Below are 25,012 nucleotides of genomic sequence, written 5' to 3'. Positions count from 1 at the left end.
CCTGCTGTGCTACATTCGCACTACAGAAACATGTAGCAGAGGACCCAGCAGCGGACGAAGAGGTCCGACACAGCGTAAAGAACAGCTTCTACGTAGACAACTGTCTACAAAGCCTTTCAACCCAGGAAGAAGCCGAGGCTCTCCTGATTAAACTCCGCGCCTCATTGATCAAAGGCGGCTTTGATCTCAGGCAGTGGGCCAGCAGCGATCCGCAAGTACTGCGCAGCCTCTCCTCCGAGGACAAGGCAGCCAGCAGCGAGACCTGGATGGCTACAATCCCGGGAGAAGCCCAGGAGATGACCCTGGGATTGGTGTGGCGATTCAAAACAGATTCGCTTCACTACAGACACAAGCCCCTGACTACGGAGCAGGGAAGGCCGGCGGCGGCGCCGACCACCAGACGGAGTGTGTACACAACACTCGCCCGACAATATGACCCGCTAGGATGTATTCTACCGTACACCACCAGGGCAAAAATGATTGTACGAGCATTGTGGGACAAGGACCAGGGCTGGGACGACCCCATTCCCGCACACCTTGCATCCACCTGGAGAGAGTGGGAGATGGAGCTCCACTCACTCCCAGGCGTTAATATGCGCCGAAGCTACTTCCCACCCACGGTGAGGCCAGAGACATGTAAAATGGACTTACACGTCTTCAGTGACGCCTCAGAGGTCGCATACGGATCAGTAGCCTACTTGCGGGCCCAAGAAAGGGGGGGAGAGATCTACACAGCATTTGTCCTCGCCCGCTCGAGAATAGCCCCACGCAAGCAACAATCTATCCCACGTCTAGAGCTCTGCGCAGCCCTAGCCGGAGCGCACCTAGCCACGCTCATCCAACGTGAGCTCACCATACCGGTGTCTAGAACAATCCTGTGGTCAGATTCCACGACAGTACTCGCCTGGATCAAATCGAACTCATGCAAGTACAAAGTCTTCGTGGGAGTCAGAGTCACCGAGATTCAAGACTTAACCGAAGAGTTAACCGGAGAAACAGAGTGGCGCTACGTTGATACAAAACAGAACCCAGCTGACGTCATCACCCGGGGGATGCCCCTAGATGACCTCACCCGTCGCAATGTCTACAGTGACGGCCCCGCATTCCTAAGACTCCCGGAAGGACAGTGGCCCATGCCTATCCCGAGGGAAGCAAGTCCAGAGGAGGTGGAAAATAAGAAGCCTGTGTTCTGTGGATTGAGCACTGTTATCTCCGCAGACCCCAACACACTCCTGATGGGGCGGCTAGATCCTGCATTACCCCAGACAATGTACCGGCCTGAAGAAGCGAACGGCCGACGAATGTGGAGGTACAGCCAAGTATTAGCCGACAAGTTTTGGAGCAGTTTCCTACTGCACTACCTACCGTCTCTACAGACCCGCCAGAAGTGGGTAAAGGAGAGAGACAATTTGACAGAAGGAACAGTCGTCATGATTATTGATCAATCACTGCCCAGAGCTATGTGGCCGGCCGGCCGCGTAAGCAAAGTGATCACCGGTGCCGACGGCAAGGTCCGAGCAGCTGAAGTGCTTGTCCAGGGTCGCACTTACACCCGTCCCGTGGCGAGGCTCATAGAACTGCCCCGACTCCCAGACACAATCGATGATGACCATGACCCTATAACCCTATGACTTTGTGAAGTTGACTGACCCCTACAGCAAACCCTTATGTGTAAATAGACAACGCGATTAATCTGTCTCTGTTTAACTGATTAGGTCTGGGACCAATCAGGGGGTGGCTGTTGTGAAGGGCCAGATTAAACCGAATATATATATTTATTTATATATATATATTTAATTGTATTTGTATATTCTCTAATATTCCCTGATATCCCTTGTATATTCCTTGTACAATATGCATTGAATATCCATTCTAGCCTACTGAACATCCCATAATAGTCTCCATTCTACTATTGGTCGAGACCTTGGTGCCAGGCTGCCATACCCCTCAGACCCAGTTCAAACGTACCGCTCAACATGTACGAACAAGTCCTAGTTCCGCGTAGGAATCTGGCTACCGCACCACTAATGGGACTATTTGTTCATAGTGCGTATATATACTGCGCTACTAAAGTAGGACTTCCTTTTCAGTCCAGTTTCTTACCCTCCAATAGAGTCACAGACGTAAAGCCTCCCCGCGACGCCACGTGTGGGAGTAAGGCCAAGTTCGGCTTACCATCGGTATTGAGACATCGTGTATATTAATATTTGAATAGTCATATTTGGCACTATATCGTCGAGTTGGACGTAGTCTATTAAGCTAATAATAGTCTGTTAATATATAGTGCTTCGTGCGGTGAGAATACTACCGTAGTCAGTACCCCATCGTTTCGGGCAGAGAACTGGCTGCTTATCCAGGGTGGTTGACCCCACGTGAAGCTGCACCCGAGGAGCCCCAGAGCCGACGAGCGAGTGGACCTGTATACCGGATTATTCTACCGACGACAGCCCGCCTTCCCCGGCACGGATTATGCTTTGTATACGTTGATTATTCCATGGATAAAGACCCCCGACACTGCCGTGTGTTGGAAACCCCCCCCCTGGAGAGGACGCAAGGTGAGGAGACGCTCTGCAAGACGAGGTCGCTTCACGTCTCTCCTCCGTGGACCGGAGGACGCCGGCCCACAAAGAGTCCACCTGCTTTCATCTGTGGTCCAAGGATCGCCGGCGCATTGAACGGCACTACAGTGGGTTCACCTGGGATACCCTTGGCCGGATGAGGCAGCCGGATTCTACCCCCCCCCCTTCCTACTCCTGTCGGCTTACAAGCGACCGGATTAACCCCCCCTAGTGTATCCAGCCTATAATCATTAAAGTATCATTGCTGTTATTCCTTAAACTATTCCAGGTCGTATATGTACCACCTGCGCCTTCAGAGATTGGACATTCTCTATTGATATACCGACGAATACTCTTGCCATAAAAGTGCATACTAATTCCCATTCATAAATGTGATTGATTTGATTAAGTGCTTGCTCTACACACCATCGCTGTGTAGAAATAAAGACCTATTTCTAATTCGTACATTTGTGTTGGATCCGTTTCATCTACGTGACAGTGTTCATCATAATATATTTATGCCGAGTACTGGGTGGCCGAATATTAAGTACAAAGGTAGTGGTAGTAAGTATCATATCTAGTAATACAGTCAGGGAATTGTACCCCTCAGTTACAGTCCTGTTGTTCAGCCTCACAATGCTATTTGATAGTAAATGTGTTTATATGTCCCACCCTCTGGCCTCTGAAGTTGCTAATTTCTTTTTAATTTGGGCCTCACAGGGTTAACCTCTTAAGCCCGAGATATACAGTAAAAGTGTATATTTTCAGCATTATGTTTGTTTACCAATTATTTTAACTGTTATTAGTGAAATATAAGATTATAGAAATCTCAGGGCATTGAGTCGGAAACCGGCGCATATTGACAGGAGGAAGTGGCACAGCCAAAAGTGAGTGTAGTCTTTTGAAGGAAGAGACTCAGGGCTTTCAAATTTCGAAAAACTACCCTACCCAGCTCACACCAGCCCCTGTCAATCATCTGACTTCTGGATTTACTTTTTAATTTCTCTTATTTTTTGGGATTATCTCCCACAAACCTGAACGTTATTGCCATAAAACAGAACGCAGTTAGTTTCTCTACCTTTCTGTGAACGTCTTGCAAAAAACGGTGTTGCAATATGATGAAAAATGGTGGAGAAATTTACATTATAAAAAAGATGGCAGAATTCAGTACTGTATCTACAAAACCTTCTGTTTAATCATCTTCCCTTTATTCATTTGCTTAGATTTTTCAGGTCTGGTCAATTTTAGCATGGTGTTATTTACAGTCAAAGATAATTTTTTTTTTAAATAGAATTGATATTCTCCTTTGGTTCATTACAATTTACTCAAGCCTAGTAACAGACACACTATTTCTGACACTGATCCATTATGTCCCTAGATTCAGATACCAAGAACATGCAAATGGACCATTTAAAAAAAAATTGTAAATGTTTATTCTACGTCCTTATGGAATGAGTGACATAAAAAAAAAAAGTAAAATTTTTTTTTTTTTTTTTTTTCTTTTTTTTTTAATGGATGGAAGAGCCGCACATTGACGGGCAAAGAGCCGCATGCGGCTCGCGAGCCGCGGGTTGGCCACCCCTGCACTAAAATGGCTCCACGAACAGAGCAGGAAATGGTCAGTTTCTTCCAAACACTCAAAATAAAAAGCTCTACTTGCAGTGCATAGCATACCCAGCCCTCGCCTTACTTTCGGGACTGTTGCTTGAGCGCGCCCTTATCCTAATTTCCATTCGGAAATAACTGCAGTTTTGACCAGATAAGGTGCTAGAAATATGTCACAAACAAGAAAAACAGCTGTCTCTACTTCTGACCCAGGTAAATGCACGGTCAACTTCCCGCCTCTTTGTGAGAAAAAATCCCCTATAAAAAAACAGAGCAGCGCCTTAAAATATCTTTGAGATTTCTCAAAAAAACCCAGCCCTCGCCTTACTTTCGGGACTGTTGCTTGAACCAAGTAATATTTCTAGTATACTCGTAGTACACTTTACCTCGCCTTACTTTCGGGTAACAAGTGCAATTCTCGCCTTACTTTCGGAACGTACCTTTTAAACCCAAGTGTTCAAAAGAAAGAAAGAAAAAAATACCTGGAGCAACCTCACAGTAATATATACAAACACAATAATATTTCTAACCACTGCAGAGCACACAGTAATATATACAAAACAAGGCTCTCTGACAGGTACCATGTTCTAGTTTAGACCTCTAATTTAACATTTTAAACAAAATGCTTTAAACAGCTCACCGAGTGTCCCTCACACGCGTCCACACACAGGGATAAGGTCCATGCCGGAGGTGGCACCCAAACAGACGGCCCAGCGGCACTCTCCCCTCCGAGTGCACGGAGGAGGTCGAGACAGGATTCACCTTCTCTGCAGAGGCCGACCTCGACACCCATCGGTTTAAAAAAAACATCTCTCGTCGCCATTTGTTATGGGAAATGTTAAAGGACAAAAGATGAGCCGTTGTATAAATCATTCTGAGTCGAGTTATTAAAAAAATAGAAAGCATAGTTTAATTATTTCCTCTGTGGCCACAGCAGAAAATGACAGTTTACAATCCGAGACAACAATGTTCACACACAAGCGTCTGACCATAAAATGACAAAGAGCTCTGATCAGACGTACATTAATACACAATTGAAATGACGTCCACTAGACACCCAGACAGGAAAACAAAGTCTGCCCAAAGGAGAACCAGCCTTGGCTAGGAGGTGTTGTTTGTTATGTTCTTAACTGGAATGCTAAACAACCTTGCTAGGAGAGAAAAAGATTAGGTCAAAGGCCATCCTATCTCTCCATACCTCAGAGTCCTTAACACATTCAGGGCCATTTGGATCCGTCTAATCTCACTCTATAAGGCCAGCATATCATAATACATTTACATTTAGTCATTTAGCTGACGCTTTTATCCAAAGCGACTTACAAGTTCTGTACGACAAGACAGCAAGAAAGGTACAACTCTATCAGCTGAGTAACAATGTTTATCAAAGTGTTGCGTGTTACAGTGTAGGTTAGTTTATTAGGACAAGTGCATGGCAGTAAGGTTAGTCAGGGTTAGATATATATATATATATTTTTTTTTATTTTATTTTTTTATCATTTCAGATAATGGTTGAAGAAGTGAGTCTTTAGTCGACGGCGAAAGATTGGACGGGATTCGGCTGTCCTAACTGGGATGGGTAGTTCATTCCAGCATTGTGGGGCAAGGACTGAGAATAGGCGACTTCTCTTTGATGACCCTCCGGGAGCTTGGATAGGAGTAGGTCTGAGGCAGCCAGAAGATGCAGAGCGTAGGGGTCTTGAGGGTGTGTAGTTAGAGACCATTGACCGGAGGTAGGCGGGAGCGGTTCCCTTTGCCGCACGGTATGCTAGGTCGAGGGCCTTGAAGCGGATACGTGCAGCAATGGGGAGCCAGTGCAGGTCCCTAAGAAGTGGGGTGACATGGGCCGACTTCGGTAGGTTTGAGATCAGGCGGGCCGCTGTGTTTTGAATGTGTTGAAGAGGCTTGGTGGCAGTGGCCGGGAGGCCAGCTAGCAGTGCGTTGCAGTAGTCGAGGCGAGAGATGACTGTTGATTGGAAGAGGAGTTGGGTGGCTTCTTTTGTCAGGAAGGGGCGTATCCTTCTGACGTTGCTCAGGAGGAATCTGCAGGTTCTGGTTGTCGCTGCGATGTGAGCAGAGAAGTTCAACTGGTTCAATAAGGTTTCATTGTGCGTGAGGCTGTTTGTATAGCTAAATCTATACTTTATAGTATTGCTATCTGTCCATTCTCATTGTCAATTGACACTATAAACCGTCCCTTCAAAATGGCTTAAAGAAGAAAAAAAATCATCAATACATTCCCATTTTATAGCATCTTGAATATAAATGTTATATGGGATTGGTCTGGTATATTTCCTGCAAACCGAGATACAGGCTGCTAAGCTAATAACGTTAAATCGAACGGCGTTTCGGCCCTACAGAAGCTAGAGCTAAAAATCAAAATGCATATGATCGATATAATGTTCCACCATGAATGCATGAAAGGGGGGGGGGGGCGGGGGACGTCGTTTCTGATTATTGATGACCAATAACGGCGTGGCTCAGGGGTAGAGCGGGTTGTCCAATGATCCAAGGGTTGGTGGTTCGAATTCCGCTCAAGCCCATGTCCATCCCACTGCCGTTGTGTCCTTGGGCAAGACACTTAACCTACTTGCCTCGTATGAATGTGTATGCATGTGAATGAATGTTGGTGGTGGTCGGAGGGGCCGTAGGCGTTGATTATTTGCCACGCTTCCGTGAGTCTGCCTCAGGGCAGCTCTGGCTGCAATTGTAGCTTACCACCACCGGTATGACTGTGTATGAACGAATAATGGACTCTGTGAAGCGCTCTGGGTCAGTGAAGAGCGCTATATAAAATCCAAGTCATATAAGGCCTGATCAGCATGTAATTTACGTGAAAAAGTTCTTACCGTGGTCCGGTTGGACTGCAAAAAGGATTTCCCAGTTATCGATCGCCATCTGGTAGATCCATATGTCCATTGGCTGATGATATATTCCTTTACTGCATACTGAATTCAGCGTTTCAAAACGTATTCCATGCTACATGCTAAACGCATAGATTCACAGGAAAAGTCCATTCGAGATCCAAAAAAAGAGAACACCTTTCTGCCACAGGGAACACTGCATTATCGAGACAGCGCCCCTACGAGGATCTGGCCGGTAATGCACTTTTCCGAATTCCAAGAGTAGGGTAAATCTGCAGTGCCGCTCGGTGACATTGAGTAGGTTATTAAAATGTAATAAAAGCCAAAACAACCTTGTCACGGACATGTCCGTGGTTGGCCCTCTACCGTTGGATCCGAAACACGGACATGTCCGTGCTTGGCCCCGAATGTGTCAAAGCAACAGTCTAATATGTATTTTCACACAGATGTATAGTAGGGCTGCAACTAACGATTATTTTGGTAGTCGATTATTTTTTCGATTAGTCGACTAATCTAACGATTATTTCTGTCACACCCTCCATCTCTGCTTCCTGTGGACGCGGCTCATTTTCAGGGCTCCAGTGCATGTTTTACCTCACATGCTCAAGTCTGCACACCTGTGAATGTCACCCTCCCTCTGCCTTAACACTTTGACTGCCGGAAAACGCTTTAACACGTCATTCCCGGCCATGCTCAAGTTGCCGGAGGACGCTTTACAGCGTCCTTATATCAATATTTCAAAAATCTGCGATCGGATTCATATTTCCCCTCCGCTGGCCTGAGATCCACCAGGAGGACCCACTGAGCTCTCTGGCGGTTCAGGAGCGCCATCTGGTGGCCGATCGGCGCAATCGCCAAACAGGAAGTGCTATGGAGGTTGTGCTGGTCGGCCAAATTACTTCCGGGCACTCTGTTTGGCTACCGGGACTCTATCTCGACACAATACATAGCGATCGATTGCCAATAACTCGATAAACAACATGATTTGGACATATATACTATTATACAAGCTGGAAATGGACCCGATATTTCTACATACCATAATAGGTAAATGACTGTTCCACGCTCATCGCCCAACGGCGCGAGGAGGATACGGTAAGATTCAGCGTTATTTTTTATCGTATTCCATATAAACTGTTATGATGAACATATCACCCACACTAGATGAATGATATAACGCTGCCCACGGAATTATAAACGATCCCCCGCCCATCCGGTCATCATCAGATCATACGTAGATCATTCTAGAAGTACGTCCAATTGAAATTTTTTATATCGCCCCGATTGCCATCAAACTGTATTTCATCATCAATATAATGCATTTGGGGCTATATATCACGTTCTGGAGAAAGCTGCAGAAAGAGATGAAAACATACTTATACATTAGACCATACTTTACTATGAATATGTGAATGAAAAAGTTTAACGTTGCTACACAATGAACAATACATATAGGACTTTGAATGGGCCCTAATAATGGCAATGTAGCAATATAATTTAAAAAGTTATAGCCCTGCAAAGAAGGGGAATTTCTCCATAGACAAATAGCGCTGGCAATCCACAGTCATTTTCCGGATTTCTGGCCGGCACCCATAGTGTTAACATGATCCCATATTGCTAAGGACTCATGAAAATTTTTAATTTGGATCTTAATTAAGCTACTTGCTTAATCAAATGTATTTTAATAACAAATACAATAATCAATCATAATAAACAAATTAAATTATACAAATTAAAGTGCTAGTTTAAATGTAAAGATAATGTTTTAAAAGTAGCAGCCTCTGCCCCAGCACTGTGGTTCTGATGGGGCTGTAAACCTGGGCCAGGAGGGTGACGTGGATCCACTCACTAGGCTCCACCATCTCCAACAGCTGTAGGGGGAGAGGAGAGGAGGTGGATGAGTCAGATCAGACAGACTTCTAGGTATTTTGTTTGCTGTGTGTGAGTGAGAGGAGCTGTCTGTCTTACTCTGATCTCCTGCAGGGGAACATACCATTTACAAATGACAGCGTCCATAAAGGAACCTGTGATTGCATTGCTATAGCAAACTTATAAATCATCAGATATAAGATAGCTAGCACTAACGTTCCCTGTCTCTGCAGTCTTAGCCCAAAAAGTTCAACTTTTTCCAACTGAGAAAAAAAAGCAGCCTAGTCTAGACCATGGCGCTATATAGACAGTGGACGTTGGCACTAGCTATCTTAACTTACCTAAGTTAACTTACCTAATTAATACAAAAATACGACACTTGGTGCTAATTCACGGAGCTGTAAACACCGGTAGCCTAGCCAAGCTCTAGTAGCCTGTAAGCTTGGCGCCGTTTAACGTTAGCTAACGTTACATAGTAGTTGGTGGACACAACATATTAACTGAAAATGTAGTGTTCGCTTAGCAAGCATTATCCATGAGACATTCTGTTTTCCAACATGTAAGCTAAAACGTACCCATGATCCGAGTAGCTGTCATCACGGTTCCAGAGTGCTCGCTGTTGCTTTCTTCTTCTTTGTCGTTGGTACACAGAATGCAGTCATGGCAGACAAGGGAAATGATACTGCCCCAGCACTTCCTGTGGTGCATTTGCGAAGTTTTGAATGAACGTTACCGGCTCTCTCTGTTTACTTTTTATACGACGCATCAACACTAAAATTCTGCGTCAACGAATTTTTATGATCGACGTCGTCGATTATGTCGACTAATCGTCGCAGCCCTAATGTATAGATAACATTCCCATCACAGTATGTAATTTCATCTTTCCTTGTGACAATATTGTCACCCACTGTAACTGAGAAGCCGTCGGTCTTGCTGAGTTTGTTATTTGATCCGAAGAGAATGGACTCTGTTTTTAGAGTTCTGAGCTAAGGGTTTTTTCAACCTGTTACTTGTTCCTGTCTGTCTGCCTGTCTCTCTCTCCTTCTCTGTCTTTCTCTCTATGTTTCTCTCTCTCTCTCTCTCTCTCTCTCTCTCTCTCTCTCTCTCTCTCTCTCTCTCTCTCTCTCTCTCTCTCTCTCTCTCTCTCTCTCTCCCCCCCCCTCTCTCTCTCTCCCTCTCTCTCTCTCTCTCTCTCTCTCTAGGAGATCAACAGCACGTCTCTACAGGTCCCTCTAGTTATCAGTTATGACTCCATCTCTCTGAGTCGACTGCGATTCTGGATCCACATGCAGGAGGCCGTGTTCTCACTGCAGCAGTTTGGTAGGAAGAACACACACACACACACACACACACACACACACACACACACACACACACACACACACACACACACACACACACACACACACACACACACACACACACACACACACACACACACACATACACACACACACACATACATACATACATACATACATACATACATACATACACGCACACACACAGACAGACAGACAGACAGACAGACAGACAGACAGACAGACAGACACACACACACACACATATATATACACACACACACACACACACACACACACACACACACATATATACAGACACACACACATACAGACACACATACATACATACATACATACATACATACATACATACATACATACATACATACATACATACATACATACATACATACATACATACATACACGCACACACATACAGACACACACACATACAGACACACACACACATACAGACACACACACACACACACACACACGCACACACACACACACATATATACAGACACACAGACACACACACAAACAGAGAGACACACCTGGTCTACAAGATACACTAAGATAAGATAAGATAAGATATTCCTTTATTGATCCCCTTGGGGAAATTCAGGCATCATAGCAGCATGGGGGGGAGGGGGGGAGGGGTACAGGTAGTAAAACAACACAGTATACAGGTAGTAAAAGACAACACAGGCAGTGTAAACAATTTGATCAATATGGTCAATATAATTTACTATCTGACTAGCTGAGGAATATTCACATTATTCACAGTGTCACATGAGGTGCAGTATGCAAGAGGTAGTGTTATAATAATTTACTATCTACTGAGTATACATTAATCAAAGTACCAGGGTAGTCTACTTTGTCCCCCTTGGGTTCCTATAAGTCCCAGGTCAATGTCTGGTAGCAGTCGCTGTCGCTGCCCCCTGTTGTGGGGCCTGGAGGCTGCTAGTCGCTGCCCACTGTTGTGGAGCCTGATGGCCGCTGGTATGAAGGACTGTCCGAGGCGGTTTGTTGAGTGTCGGGGGGGGATGAGTCTGTGGCTGAACGAGCTTCTCATCTTGACTAGCTCGTCGTAGAGGGGGTGGTAGGGGTTCTCCATGATGGCATCCAGCTTCCTTATCATCCCCCTCTCTACCATCACCTCAAGTCTAGGTAGCTCGACTCCCACCACGGAGCTAGCCTTCCTCACCAGCTTGTTGAGCTTGTTGGTGTCCCTTGAGTTGATGTAGCCTCCCCAGCATGCCACAGCATAGAAGAGGATGCTGGCCACAACAGACTGGTAAAAAGACTGCAGCAGTTTGTTGCACACATTGAAGGACCTGAGTCTCCTCAGGAAGAACAGCCTGCTCTGTCCCTTCCTGTAGAGGGCCTCTGTGTTGTCCGACCAGTCCAGTTTATTGTTCAGGTGTACCCCAAGGAACTTGTATGAGTCCACCATCTCCACCTCCACCCCTCGGATGGAGATGGGAATCGGGGGGGGCCTCTTCTTGCCCCTCCGGAAGTCCACCACCAGCTCCTTGGTCTTACTGGTGTTGAGTTGGAGGTGGTTGCTGTCGCTCCACCCCACGAAGCTCTCCACCAGGGCTCTGTACTCCTCCTCATCATCGTCGGTGATGTAGCTTACGATGGAGGAGTCGTCTGAGAACTTCTGCAGGTGGCACCCGCTGGAGTTGCGGCAGAAGTCTGAGGTGTAGAGGGTGAAGAGGAAGGGTGACAGCACAGTTCCCTGGGGGGCGCCGGTGTTGCTCACCAGTACGTCAGACTGACTGTCCTTTAGTCTGACGTACTGTGGCCTCTCAGTGAGGTAGTCCTTGATCCAGGCCACCAAGCCGTGCTCCAGCTGCATCGCAGAGAGCTTCTCCGCTAGCAGTGACGGCTGGATGGTGTTGAAGGCGCTGGAGAAATCAAAGAACATGATCCTCACTGAGCTGCGCGGCTTTTCCAGGTGCGTGTACGCTCTGTGGAGCATGTAGATGATGGCATCCTCCACCCCGATGTTTGCCTGGTATGCAAACTGCAGGGGGTCGAGGGAGTCACGCACCAGGGGCTTGAGGTGTTGCAGGACCAGTCTCTCAAACGTCTTCATGACGTGTGACGTCAGAGCGACTGGCCTGTAGTCGTTGGGGGTGCTGGGACGTCCCTTCTTGGGCACCGGGACAATGCAGGAGGTCTTCCAGAGCTGGGGCACCCTCTCCAGCCTCAGGGAGAGGTTGAAAAGATGCTTGAGCGGTGCTGCCAGCTGCTCTGCACATACCTTGAGCACCCTGGGATTGGTGTTGTCCGGTCCTCTGGCCTTGTTTACATTAATTTTGGAGAGCTGCCTACTGACCTGACTGGTTGTGATCGTCAGGGTTGGGGGTGGTGGGCAGTCTGCTGGTGTTGGGGGTGGGGTGCCGTTGCTGATGGGTGTGGGGGGGTGGGGGGTGGGGGGGCTGCTTTGTAGGTGTGATCTGGTGCTGGTGTCGATGGGTGGGGGGAGGGGTGTGGGGAGGCCACTCTGGTCAAAGCGGTTGAAAAACGTGTTGAACTCGTTTGCACGCTCTGGAGGGCCCTCCACAGCTGTGCCCTGCTGTTTGAAACCAGTGATCTTCCTAACCCCCGCCCACACCTCCCTGGTGTTGTTGGCCTGTAGTCTGCCCTCCAGCCTGTCCTTGTAGCTGACCTTGGCTGCCCTTAGCTCTTTTTTTAGCTCCCTTTGGACAGCCCTGGCCTGCTCAGTGTCCCCTGCCATGAAGGCCCTCTTTTTCCTGTTTAGCAGGTGTTTAATGTCCTTGCTAATCCAGGGTTTATTGTTTGAGAAGCAGCGTACCCTCTTTGTGGGTACGATGCTCTCCTCACAGAACCTGATGTAGTCTGTGATGCAGTGGGATAGTCCATTAATGTCATCACCGTAAGCCCTCTCAAACATATCCCAGTCTGTCGACCTGAAACACTCCTGTAGCTCCTCCTCGACGTCGTCAGACCACTGTGGGACAGACATGGTGGTCGAAGGCTGTCTCTTGATGAGAGGCGTGTATGTGGATACAAGCCTCACAAGGTTGTGGTCTGACTGGCCGAGGGGGGGCAGGGAAGTCGCACTGAAAGCCTCCTTCACGTTAGCATACAGGAGGTCCAGAGTTTTGTCTCCCCTGGTTTTGCAGGTGACATACTGGGTGAAGTTTGTCAGGGTCTTGTTCAGTCTGACATGGTTGAAGTCCCCATTGATAAAAATAAATGCATCCGGGTGTTTTGTCTGAAGCGCCGCGACGGTGGAGTGTATGACGTCACTCGCCTGCGCCGCCGCCGCGCTGGGAGGGATGTAAACAGTGAGAGCCAGGACGTGTGTTATTTCTCGCGGTAAATAGTATGGCCGCAGACTCAGTGCCAATAGTTCAATGTCGGGGGAACAGATACGTTCCTTAATGGTGATGTGCCCCGGGTGGCACCATTTGGAGTTCACAAAGACAACAAGCCCTCCGCCTCTCCGCTTGCCGCTCTGTTTACTCCGGTCGGCGCGCACCACCGTGAAACCCTCCTGTTCTATTGCACTGTCCGGGATGTTCTCGTTCAGCCAGGATTCGGTGAAGCACAGTAGGCTTGCCTCCTTGTACTCACGCTGGTTGATCATCAGGGCTGAGAGCTCGTCGGTCTTGTTGACCAGCGATCGCACGTTCCCCATGACGACAGCGGGCAGGTAAGGCTTGAATCTCCTTCTGTCCTCTCTCCTGTCCTTCACGCTCGTGCCAGCTCGATTTCCCCGTCTGCGAATCCTTATTTCGGCTGGTAGATTCCTCGGTGGTTCTGCAACTCTGTTTCGAAAGCAGAGGAGAGCCTCCCTCGGGTAAACCAGCCCGCCGTTGTTGCTGTTGTTGTTGTTGTTGTGCTGCCGCGGGTAAACCAGCCCGCCGGTGTTCTTGTCCATTGTTCAGAGCTGTGCTCGACCGAACTTTCCTAACTCAGCTAACTTCACAGAAGTTGTTACAAATGCCTTAACTTGGTCTAAAGCAACGCACAGTCACTTATACACCTATTATGTAAGTATAATCACAAAAAGAATAATTAAGAAAGTAGTAAACGCGATAAAAAGTAAGGGGGTGGGAGCTGCTATGAAAAGGCTGCCACTCTCCTCGGCGCCAACTACTTAACAACTACTACACGACCAAGGTACCATGTACATGACAAAATACTTCCCAAAGGTCAGTGAATACCACGATCACAACACCAGAGGGAGCTCCACAAATCATGTTAAACCCAGATTCGGCTCAAACAAGGGACTAAACATGTTTCGCAATTATGCCACATCAATGTGGAACGCCCTACCCAAAGCTGTAAAGGAATGTGAATCACTACCCACTTTCAAAAACACTCTCAAAAAACACCTAAGGGAGACTGCAACTCGAAACTGGCCCTGTAAATGTCCGAACACAACCCCCTCCAATGTACAGTAAATTACCAAGTATGGTCTTGTCAATAATCCAATGTACAGTGTTTGTTTGTACAGTTGTACAGTGTCCCCCACCCACCCCTCCTACCCAACCCCCCCCCCCCCCACTCCTACCCAACCCCCCCCCCCCCCCCCACCCACCCAACCACCTCCAATGTACAGTCCCCCCCCACCCCCACCTACCCAATCCAATGTACAGTTTCTACGCCTAATGTATATACTCTTTTCTTTCTGGACTCTTTTTGTATCACAAACAGTACTGTAATTGCAAATCTGGTATGTCATAAATGTATAGATGTAGCAGTACTGTCTATCTGTATGTCATGTATGTCATATATGTTACGATGAATTGAAAATGGGGGACCCTGATGTAAACAAGACGAAAGTCTTTCTCTGGTCTGCATCCCCTTAACAATTGTATGTATTGAGCTGTACTGTACTGTACCCATTCTGCAATCTGTTAATAAAGTTTTCATTCATTCATTCATTCATTCATTCATTCATTCATTCATTCATTCACACACAGCAGGGCTCCAGACTAACTTTTTTCACCACCGTCCCAGAACCGTCCCGAAATACAATTTTAACCGTCCCAAAGTGAATGTAACCGTCCCAAAAATCAAATGTTGTTTCTTTACTTTGGTTTTGTCGTCTATAGTTGTTATTGCCATAAGAAACACCATTCAGAGAAGGGGAGAATAAATTGATTTAGTCAAAAGGCTCCCAGGTGGAAAGATTTCACAAGAATAATTATGATTAAAAATAAATAAATATATATATATAAAAAAAAAAGTGTTTAACAAGGTGCTAGTATAGGGATATTTGGTCACGGTGCTGTTATAGTCAACCAATTGGAGCATTGTTGATTATTCCTTCCATAGGAAAATATATTTAAATGTATTTGTATTTTATTTGGTTTTAGTTTTTTTTGTTATTACAAATGTGTGTGTTTATTAGGGATGCACGATATGTAAATTGGCCACCGATACCGATACCGATTGTTCAACTAACACAATCGGCCGATACCGATACCGATATTTGTGGCAAAAAATAAGTATTTGTAATTTTTTTTTAATATTTTTAATTTTAAATTTAAATTTTTTGTAATATATATATTTTTTTAATGAAACTACTGTATATTTGTATGTGTATGTTTGTATTTGTAGGCCTCTTTACTTACTTAAAAAAAGGAAACATCAAGAAATATGTTTATGGTATTAATTCCACCATGCCATGTAGCACTATCCCTCTCCCAGTATCGTCTGGCGGCCTGCAGATGGATACTATTCTCTCAACCAGAGCTCTCAACCAATGCAATAGAACCATTTTGATTGACAGTCGATTCTGCCAATTACGTCACACCGCTAGCACCCACCTCCTGCTGTTCTTACCACCAATCGGCAAGCGTTTATTCATTTTCTACTTCCGGGCATGCCGCCATTGATCTGCTTGCGAGAACCACAACAAGCTAATACGTTAGCTGCCCGCCGACCAGCGCTCCACAGACAGGATGACCAAACGAGACACAATGATTTTACTGCAACAAATGTTATAATAAAACAAAGCCTTTCTATACATTTGTCTGGTTGAAAACTTTATTAACAGATTGCAGAATGGGTAGTTGGGTACGGAATGAGCAACGGAATGGAACTGAGCTATGAACGGAGTAATGCCTTGCTTACTTGCTATCTTCGGGTAAATAATATGCTGATGTTATTGAACGTGTAACACTAACTATATAACGTTAATGCCACAAAACGAATGTTTGTGTCATTTTAACAGCAGATACTTTCTTAAATGCCATCTTCCCGAGAGAGGGGTGTTGACGGGGAGCTGTGATGGGTTCGCTTGGTTGTGTTTATTAATAGCATTGAACAGCTAACCGAAAGCTAGCGTTAACTAACGTTAAAGGTTTAGCCATAACGTTACCTTGGCTAAAGTTGGGGCTATTCATAATCCAGCAATAATGGCTGCAGACCTGCAAGCAAAGTACAGCAAGTTGGCAAAGGAGTATTCCAACGTAAATCACATTTTCACCAGTAACGTTAGTCTTCCATCTCCCGGTAGCTCATGCTAGCTAACCTAGCTCATGTTAACGTAGTCACTGAGCGACCACCTCGCGTACACAATTAATGACATGTTGCGGACAGCCATATCGGTGACAATGACCATGCCATTTTATCGAAGTGTCTACATAAAATTGGTTTATCTAGACAGGCTGTAGAGTGGTTTTCAAATTACCTGACGGATAGATCACAGTGTGTACAGTCTGCTGGTTTATCATCATCTTTCCTCCCTGTACTTAAGGGTGTACCACAAGGTTCCGTACTGGGACCTCTACTCTTCTCCATATATGTAAATGATCTTTGTATCAACCTGTCTAATGCTGCTTACCATTTCTATGCTGATGACACAGTAATTTATTGCTCATCTCCCAGTGTTGTGCAAACGATGGAGTTCTTGCAATCTGCCTTTGACATTGTTCAGTCACATCTTACCCAGCTTAAGCTAGTGTTAAATGCTGGCAAATCAAAGTTTATGCTCTTCTCAAATGGGAAGAGACTCCCAGCTGATCTTCCCACACTTGTTACTGCTGGAGGGACTGACATCGAAAGGGTTGCTTCCTACAAATATCTAGGCATTACAGTGGACGAGAACCTTACGTTTAAATCTCACATAGACAAACTTGTGTCAAAGCTGAAGCTTAAACTCGGCTTCTTTTTCAGAAACAGGTCCTGTTTTTCACTTAAAGTGAGAAGTCACCTGATCTCGACCACCTTCTTACCACTACTCGATTATGGTGACTTACTCTATATGTATGCACCTGATCAGTACCTTAGAAAGCTTGATACTGTGTACCATTCTGCCTTACGCTTTGTCACGGGATGTGGAAATTGAGTGCACCATTGCACCCTATACCATTGCAAGTTATCCATCTCTACAAATACGGCGATTTTCTCGATGGCTCTCTCTGGTGCACAAAGCTCTGCTTAAACTGGTTCCCTCGTACCTAAGTGTGCTTCTGTGCACAAAGCAATATAAGTATGCCCTTCGTTCTCAAGCTGCTCTAACACTGGAAGTTCCCCATATGAGAACTGAATTGGGAAAAAGGGCTTTTAAATATGCTGCTCCTTAGGGATGCCCCGATCGATCGGCCACCGATCGTTATCGGCCGATAATCAGTATAAATATGCGATCGGGGAATTCCGATAATGAGTCATATTCGCCGATCGCGGAAACTGATCAAGTGGATATCTCACTCGCTTGTCTCAGACGCACAGGACCTGCAAACTGCTCCTCCTCCCTAGCCCCGCCCGCCCCCGTGTAGAGTTTGTAAACAAAGAGGTGCGGCTCCTCTGCTCGAGTCTGTAGTGCATTCGACCTGCGCTAACGTTAGCTACCTAGCTATCGTTACTGTTTAAACAAAATTACCCAGTCAACTATTCACGTTTAGTAGGCATTGTCTAACGGTATTTAGCCGGCTAGCTACCGATAGCTCCTGATATCAACAAATGATCCAGAAAATCTAGTAGTCCATGTTCATACCTCCGGTAGCTTGCGTTAGCTTGCGTTAGCTGATGTTAGTTTACTGTTCAAAACGAAATGTCCCATTGAACTAAAGTTCTGTCTTAACGTCATCTAGCCGGCTAGCAGTAGCTACAGATAGCTCTTGATATAAATGTCTTATAACATTGATTTAATGCATATTCGAGCTGAGGGCTTGCTGAATGTGAAATGACCAAAGCATAACGTTACCAATAGGGTCCCGCTGCAGCGCCGGAGAATCCTTTTTGGAGCTGGCGGCTACTAGTACACACAGACAGTGGAGCTGTTTGCAGATAGCGAGCATTTTGACTTGTTGCGTGGTGGTGATGTCTCGCAGATAATACAAGTACAAGTCTAATTATATAATATATATATTTTATTAAAAAGAAAAAAAAACTTTTTATATAAAATAATTTTTAATTTCTTTTTAATCAAAAACGATCGGTATCGGATCGGTATCGGCTGATATGGCTCACGACGATCGGTGATCGGTATCGGTGGCAAAAAACGTGATCGGGGCATCCCTACTGCTCCTTCATCTTGGAACAAGATACAGGAGGACCTAAAATTACCAGGACTGGTCACCCTCGGAGAATTCAAAGCCATTTTAAAATCCTACGAACTCAGTTCCCTTGGTCAGTGCAACTGTGTTTGATCATTTGCCTGTTTGATAACTTGCCTGAAATTGGAGCTTGATGTAAATGTTTTATCTGTATTTTATTGTGATGTTCTTTTTTATGTTGAAACTTTCTGCTGCCTTGCTTGGCCAGATCGCTCTTGAAAAAGAGATTTTAATCTCAATGATGCTTATCTGGTTAAATAAAGGATTTGATTGATTGATTGACAATGTTTAGCTTTTAGTGCCAAATGATAAGAGTCTGAAGCGGAGTCTCAAAAGAGAATGTTGAATATTTAGTAGTAACTTTGATGCAGTAGCTTGTGTGTGTGTGTGGGGGACTGGGGGCGGCGCCGTTGTGCAGGACGCGACTGAACTTATCGGCTACTGCCATCGGCACATTCGAGCTTATCGGCCGATAGGCCGATTGCAGTCAACAAGGCACTTATCGGCCGATACCGATACCCGACCGATACATCGGTGCACCCCTAGTGTTTATGGTTGAACATTTTAGAGATAAATAAAGATCAAATCAAATCTAACTGAATAAGTTATCCCTCTTCTAACAAGAAAGAAAAACGTAGTTTAGCTTTAAACTATATAATGTCATTGCGTCCAGAGATTCCACCTTTGATAACTAAAGTAATGACACTTGACTAGTAATGAAACATGTCCCTTAGATCGCGCTGTCCTCCTGGTCGATATTGATAACTGCTGCTAAAATAAAATAAGTCCCGAGTCGAGACTCCGTGCTGCTCCCAACGAATCCCAATAGTATGCAACTGCAGAGCCGCAGAGCCAGGGGCGCTTTCAGGTCCGGTCACAGGCCCGCTCAACAGCGCCCCCCACCCAACGGCTGAATTGCCAATGGCTGAATTGGAGTATTGCACTGTGCAGGCACAGCGGCCCCGCTCTGCGGCTCAGCAGCTGCATGCTTCTCGCAAAATCCAGCATGAGCCAGCTCCCGCTGCAGCCGTCGTTATCAGAACACTACACACATATCATAATGTTTACAGCAAACTGTAGTTGATCACCAGGTATGTTTTATTAACGTAGAATAATTCATATATATATATGCGCGCACTGATAGTCGGCTAATTGACATTTCCTGTGAAAAAAATAAAATCCTCTCCGTCCCGTTTGCGTCCCAAAAAAGATGTCTGTTCGTCCCAAATCAATATTTGATCGTCCCCGGGATGACGGGACATCGTTAGTCTCGAGCCCTGACACACAGAGAGACACACACACACACACACACACACAGAGACACACACACACACACACACACACACACACACACACATACACACACACACACACACAGACACATATGTGTGTACATGCAATAGCAACTGGATAAGAACATTTTGAAAGATTGAAAATAGAATAGAGCTGATGACGGATCCATTTACAACAAAAGCTATAGCTCTTGATACTGACTCAAAGAACAAGCTCAGAATTTCCAAAAAAAAAATATATATATATATATATATTGACATTCTTTATTAGGAATAATGAATAACCCCTTGAGATGAACTTACAAAATAATCATACATTTACGACAAGATATTTTACAGACGGTTCAGACAACATCAATCAGACAAACGAACAAAACAAAGAACTAAACAAAACAAACAAAGAAAAGACAATAGTAACAACTACAATAACTACAACAGTACATATAACACATAATTATGTGTCATTGCATCAATGAACTGTGATAATGATGAATGGTCAAAATATGATGATTAGCCAAAACATGAACAGGTCATCTCAAAGTGAGAGGAAAGAGCAGTTTTAAATAAGTGAAAAGATGTTATTGAACGGATATGAACAGGTAGGTTGTTCCTGTCAGAAGGAGCCTTAAAACTTAAATGATTATTTGCCAACTGATGTAGACACAGTTGGAACTTCAAAATAAACCTGGGAGCAATGTCGTAGTCGATGTATAAGGTTCCAAATACTGTTTTTTTTTTTTTTTTTTATTTAAGAATTTTATGTTTTTGGTCGATTATTAGTTTTTTACTACCGGGCAGTCCGGTAGAGAGAGAGAGAGGAAGAATGGGAGATAGACGGGGGAAGACATTCGGCAAAGGTTGCCGGGTCCGGGAGTCGAACCCGGGACGGCCGTGTTGCGACGCAGCGCTGTACATGGTGTGCTACTTGAGCGCCCGCCAAATACTGTTTGAGATACTGTGGGTACTGAAAATGAATACATTTGAAAATAATGTGGGAGATGAATGGTAGAATGAGATTTTCATACAGGGTACATTGTAGGGGTGGGACGATACATCATATATTGATCTATTATCAATTATCAAATAGGATCGATGCAACGTAAAAAGATTGATTCATATTGCGATACTCTTATTTTGAAAATCCCCTCGTGAGCATATCCGCCCGGCTGCAGCAACAACAACAGTAGCTCAGCGCAGCTCAGCGTGTGTAGACATTAGACGGCATTACTTCAGAGTTAGCCTATTTTGCCCGAAATAAGTGCCTGTTGTTTTTGTTCCCACAAGGGGTCAAATGCATCTAACATGCTTTCCATCCTCGCCATTCCTTTATGCCCACGTCGCGTTAAATACAGAAATTAACGTTGCGTTAGCGTGAGCTAACTAAGCTAAGCTGATAGAGCGATAGAGAGGACAGCAGAGGTCCACTAGGGACTGGGAAGGAGGGGGGGTTACTGCATTCTCGAGATAGCCCCACTAACAGGATCTGGCCGGTACTGCACCTTCTGACTCCCAATATGCCTTTTCCAGCCAAAATACAGCGCTGTGATGGGATATTAATATATATAAAAAAAAAAGTGAACAGGAGGTCTATTTGTATTAAATACAATAGATTGTTTTTCATTTAAATGTCTGGAAGAGATCAAAAATAAAAATGTCAAATGATATTTCCATTGCCTTTTTTTTTGTTGATTTAAATGTTACGATTGTGTTAAATGGGCATATAATATCGTCTCATATCGATCGCAGGCACGTGAATCGAATCATCGTATCGTATCGTGGCAGACTTTGTGATATCGGAAAATATCGTATCGTTGTCCAAAGAATCGATATCGTATCGTATCGTGATGAAACTGGTGATTTCCACCCCTTGGTGGGTCAAATATGGACAATCGAGCACAAATCTGCATAAACGGTTGTATATTGCCTTAAGTGGAAGTAGGTTTGTTCTGGGGGCGGTCTGATAGACTACAGCAGCATAATCAAGGATTGGTAGTATGAGTTGTTGAACAAGTTTCTGACTGTAGATGTGAAGCATTTTCTGTTTCGGTATAGAACACCAGTACTGAAGTTGATGTTCCTTATTAAATGATCAATATGCCATTTAAAAGATAGACCTGAGTCGAGCCAGAGGCCGAGATATTTGATGTGTTCAACTCTATGAAGTTGAGTTCCATCGAGACAGGAGATATTGTATATAACACAATATAACAATATGTCCAGGCGAACCTTTAGAGCAGACCTGGGCATTGTACGGCCCGCGGGCCGCATCCGGCCCGCGGGATGCTTCTGACCGGCCCGCGAAAGATTACATGATAATAAAAAAAAAATAAAAAAAAATAAAAGAAAAAATCTTTTTTTAATATTTTTTTTTTTTTTTTTTTTTTACTTTTTTCTTTTCATGTCAACGTTCACACGCACAATATACGCTTAGGAGACATGCTCAGAAGATGTTGGTTCTCTTTGGATCCACCTACATATGTGAACAGACATTCTCATTCTCGTTTACCAAGTCCAGGTACAGATCCTCTCTCACTGATGAACATCTGGCAGCTGTGCTTCGCATCTCCACCTCAGACATGCAACCTGACTTTGATGTACTTGTTAAAGCTCAACAGAGACTGGATTTCTCACACTGAATGAAACAAAAAATAACTGAAAAACACTCAAATGTGGAAATATAACAAGTGAAATGGGACACTTGATTTTTTTTTTCTTAAATGTTTAATATAGGCATGTAAAGTAAAAAAGGCTACAAAACTGGGACACTTTTCTTTACACAGTTCAGTGACATGTCTTGTTTATTTTTGCTATAAGATGATGTGATGTCTTTAGAAAATCCTTGTTTCAATAGTATATGAAACTCAAAATGCCCTTTGTTATTAATGTTACACATTTTGTTTATCATTTTGGAAATAAATTCTATTTGAATAAATGATATTTTTGAAAGCTAACCTCACCTTTTAATTGCCAAATAATAACATACACTCTTACCAGGGGTCAAAACAATGCCATTTACTGCTTTTTATATAGAAATAAAATGTATATTATGCATAATTGAGTTTGGAATTTCGGCCCGGCCCCCCAACATATTTTCAGTTGCTCATTCGGCCCCCCGGGAAAAATAATTGCCCACCCCTGCTTTAGAGGGTTAAGGAGGTCAGGAAACCATGACCATTACTTCTGTTAAAGTGTAACTAAACTTATAGAACAATATTCAGTCATATTAAAAATGTCAGGAGACCATGAATATTCTTTCTGTCAAAATGTCGCTTGGCTTAAAATGTATCAAATAAATAATTCAAATGGAACATTGCAGTATTTCCTCCCATAAATAAATAGCTAAATTAAGCAATATTTTGCCCCTTTCTGGGTAAGCTCTTATATAATTTAAAATGGTGCAGCTATTTCCACTCTAGCACTAGATTTGAGCCTATAGCCTATAGGGCAAGATCCCAGGAAAGATAGATTTGAGCCTATAGGGCTAGATCCCAGGAAAGATAGATTTGAGCCTATAGAGCCTATAGGGCTAGATCTTGGCAGCTTCTTTATAACGGAGAAAATACCAATATTTTATTCCACTGTTAAGCACATATTTTAATAATATCACATCTCCAATATATAGTACATCAATGTTTTTACTGATTTGACTATCACTTGTTCAGAGAGCTTCCCAGTCAGTCTTATTTTCACCATGTTTTCACGTCGTGTGTTCAGGTTTCACAGAGAAGGACGCTGATGAGATCAAAGGCATCTTCGTGGACACCAACCTGTACTTCCTGGCTCTGACCTTCCTCGTAGCAGCCTTCCATGTAAGACACTATTATACACCGAGTGGCATTATTATAAACTATTAAATACACTGAGTGGTATTATTATAAACTATTAAATACACTGAATGGTATTATAAACTATTAAACACACTGAGTGGTATTATTATAAATTATTATACACTGAATGGTATTATAAACTATTAAACACACTGAATGGTATTATTATAAACTATTATACACTGAATGGTATTATAAACTATTAAACACACTGAATGGTATTATAAACTATTAAACACACTGAGTGGTATTATTATAAACTATTATACACTGAATGGTATTATAAACTATTAAACACACTGAATGGTATTATTATAAACTATTATACACTGAATGGTATTATTATAAACTATTATACACTGAATGGTATTATAAACTATTAAACACACTGAGTGGTATTATTATACACTGAATGGTATTATTATAAACTATTAAACACACTGAGTGGTATTATTATACACTGAATGGTATTATTATAAACTATTAAACACACTGAATGGTATTCATAGGCGGCGCGTGAACCGGACACTAGGGTAGGCGGTAAACCTCGCGGAGCGCGCAAAATTTTTCCTTTTTTGTCAATACACACACACACCCACCCACTAGGGCTAGGCTATGCGAGGCGAGCCCCACTCATTTAATATATAGTGCAAATTAAGTGTTCAAATGAAGGCATCCAATAATTAACCATTGTCTTACCTTAATGCAGCAAAATGCGACGTTTCGTCTTGGCATCAATGATCTTTTCTGCTTTAACTTTGTCTGTGAGATCACTTTCAATGTGAAGCAGACTCAGAGGTGACTGTCTCTCCTGGCGCACATTGTTGTTCTCAGCCAGTTTCGGATGTGATGTGCCTCATTGCTGAGAAAGACCGTTCACAACTTGAATCACAAGTTGCGGTGCTGACAGCAATGAAGGGAACGTTTTTCGTAATTTAGATCTCATCATGCTTTGAAAACAATGTACATACAGTAGCTCTAAAGAGTTTCCACGATTTGATGAACTCTGACTCATCATGTCCTCTTAGGCTGCGGTTACACACAGGGCCATTTTCGTTTCGTTTTCAGGGTCAGTTTCGCTTTTCAGAACGCAACGTAATGGCAGGCAAGTTAGACATAGTTTTTGCCTCCTGAGCACAATT

At 44.0% G+C, this 25,012-nt stretch overlaps 1 protein-coding gene across 1 annotated transcript in view; it reads left to right on the top strand.

Moving 5' to 3' along the window:
• clptm1l (CLPTM1 like) overlaps nt 1–25,012 on the top strand; it is a 118,402-nt gene that overhangs the window by 61,266 nt on the left and 32,124 nt on the right. Inside the window, exons 7-8 of the mRNA XM_084313008.1 lie at nt 10,096–10,213; nt 23,758–23,852. Of these exons, the coding sequence (XP_084169134.1) occupies nt 10,096–10,213; nt 23,758–23,852 (213 nt within the window). The remainder of the gene's footprint in view (nt 1–10,095; nt 10,214–23,757; nt 23,853–25,012) is intronic.

Source organism: Notolepis coatsorum, assembly GCF_963971535.1.
Source record: "Notolepis coatsorum genome assembly, chromosome: 4".
Lineage (NCBI taxonomy): Eukaryota > Metazoa > Chordata > Actinopteri > Aulopiformes > Paralepididae > Notolepis > Notolepis coatsorum.
This window is presented reverse-complemented; position numbering and strand designations above follow the sequence as displayed.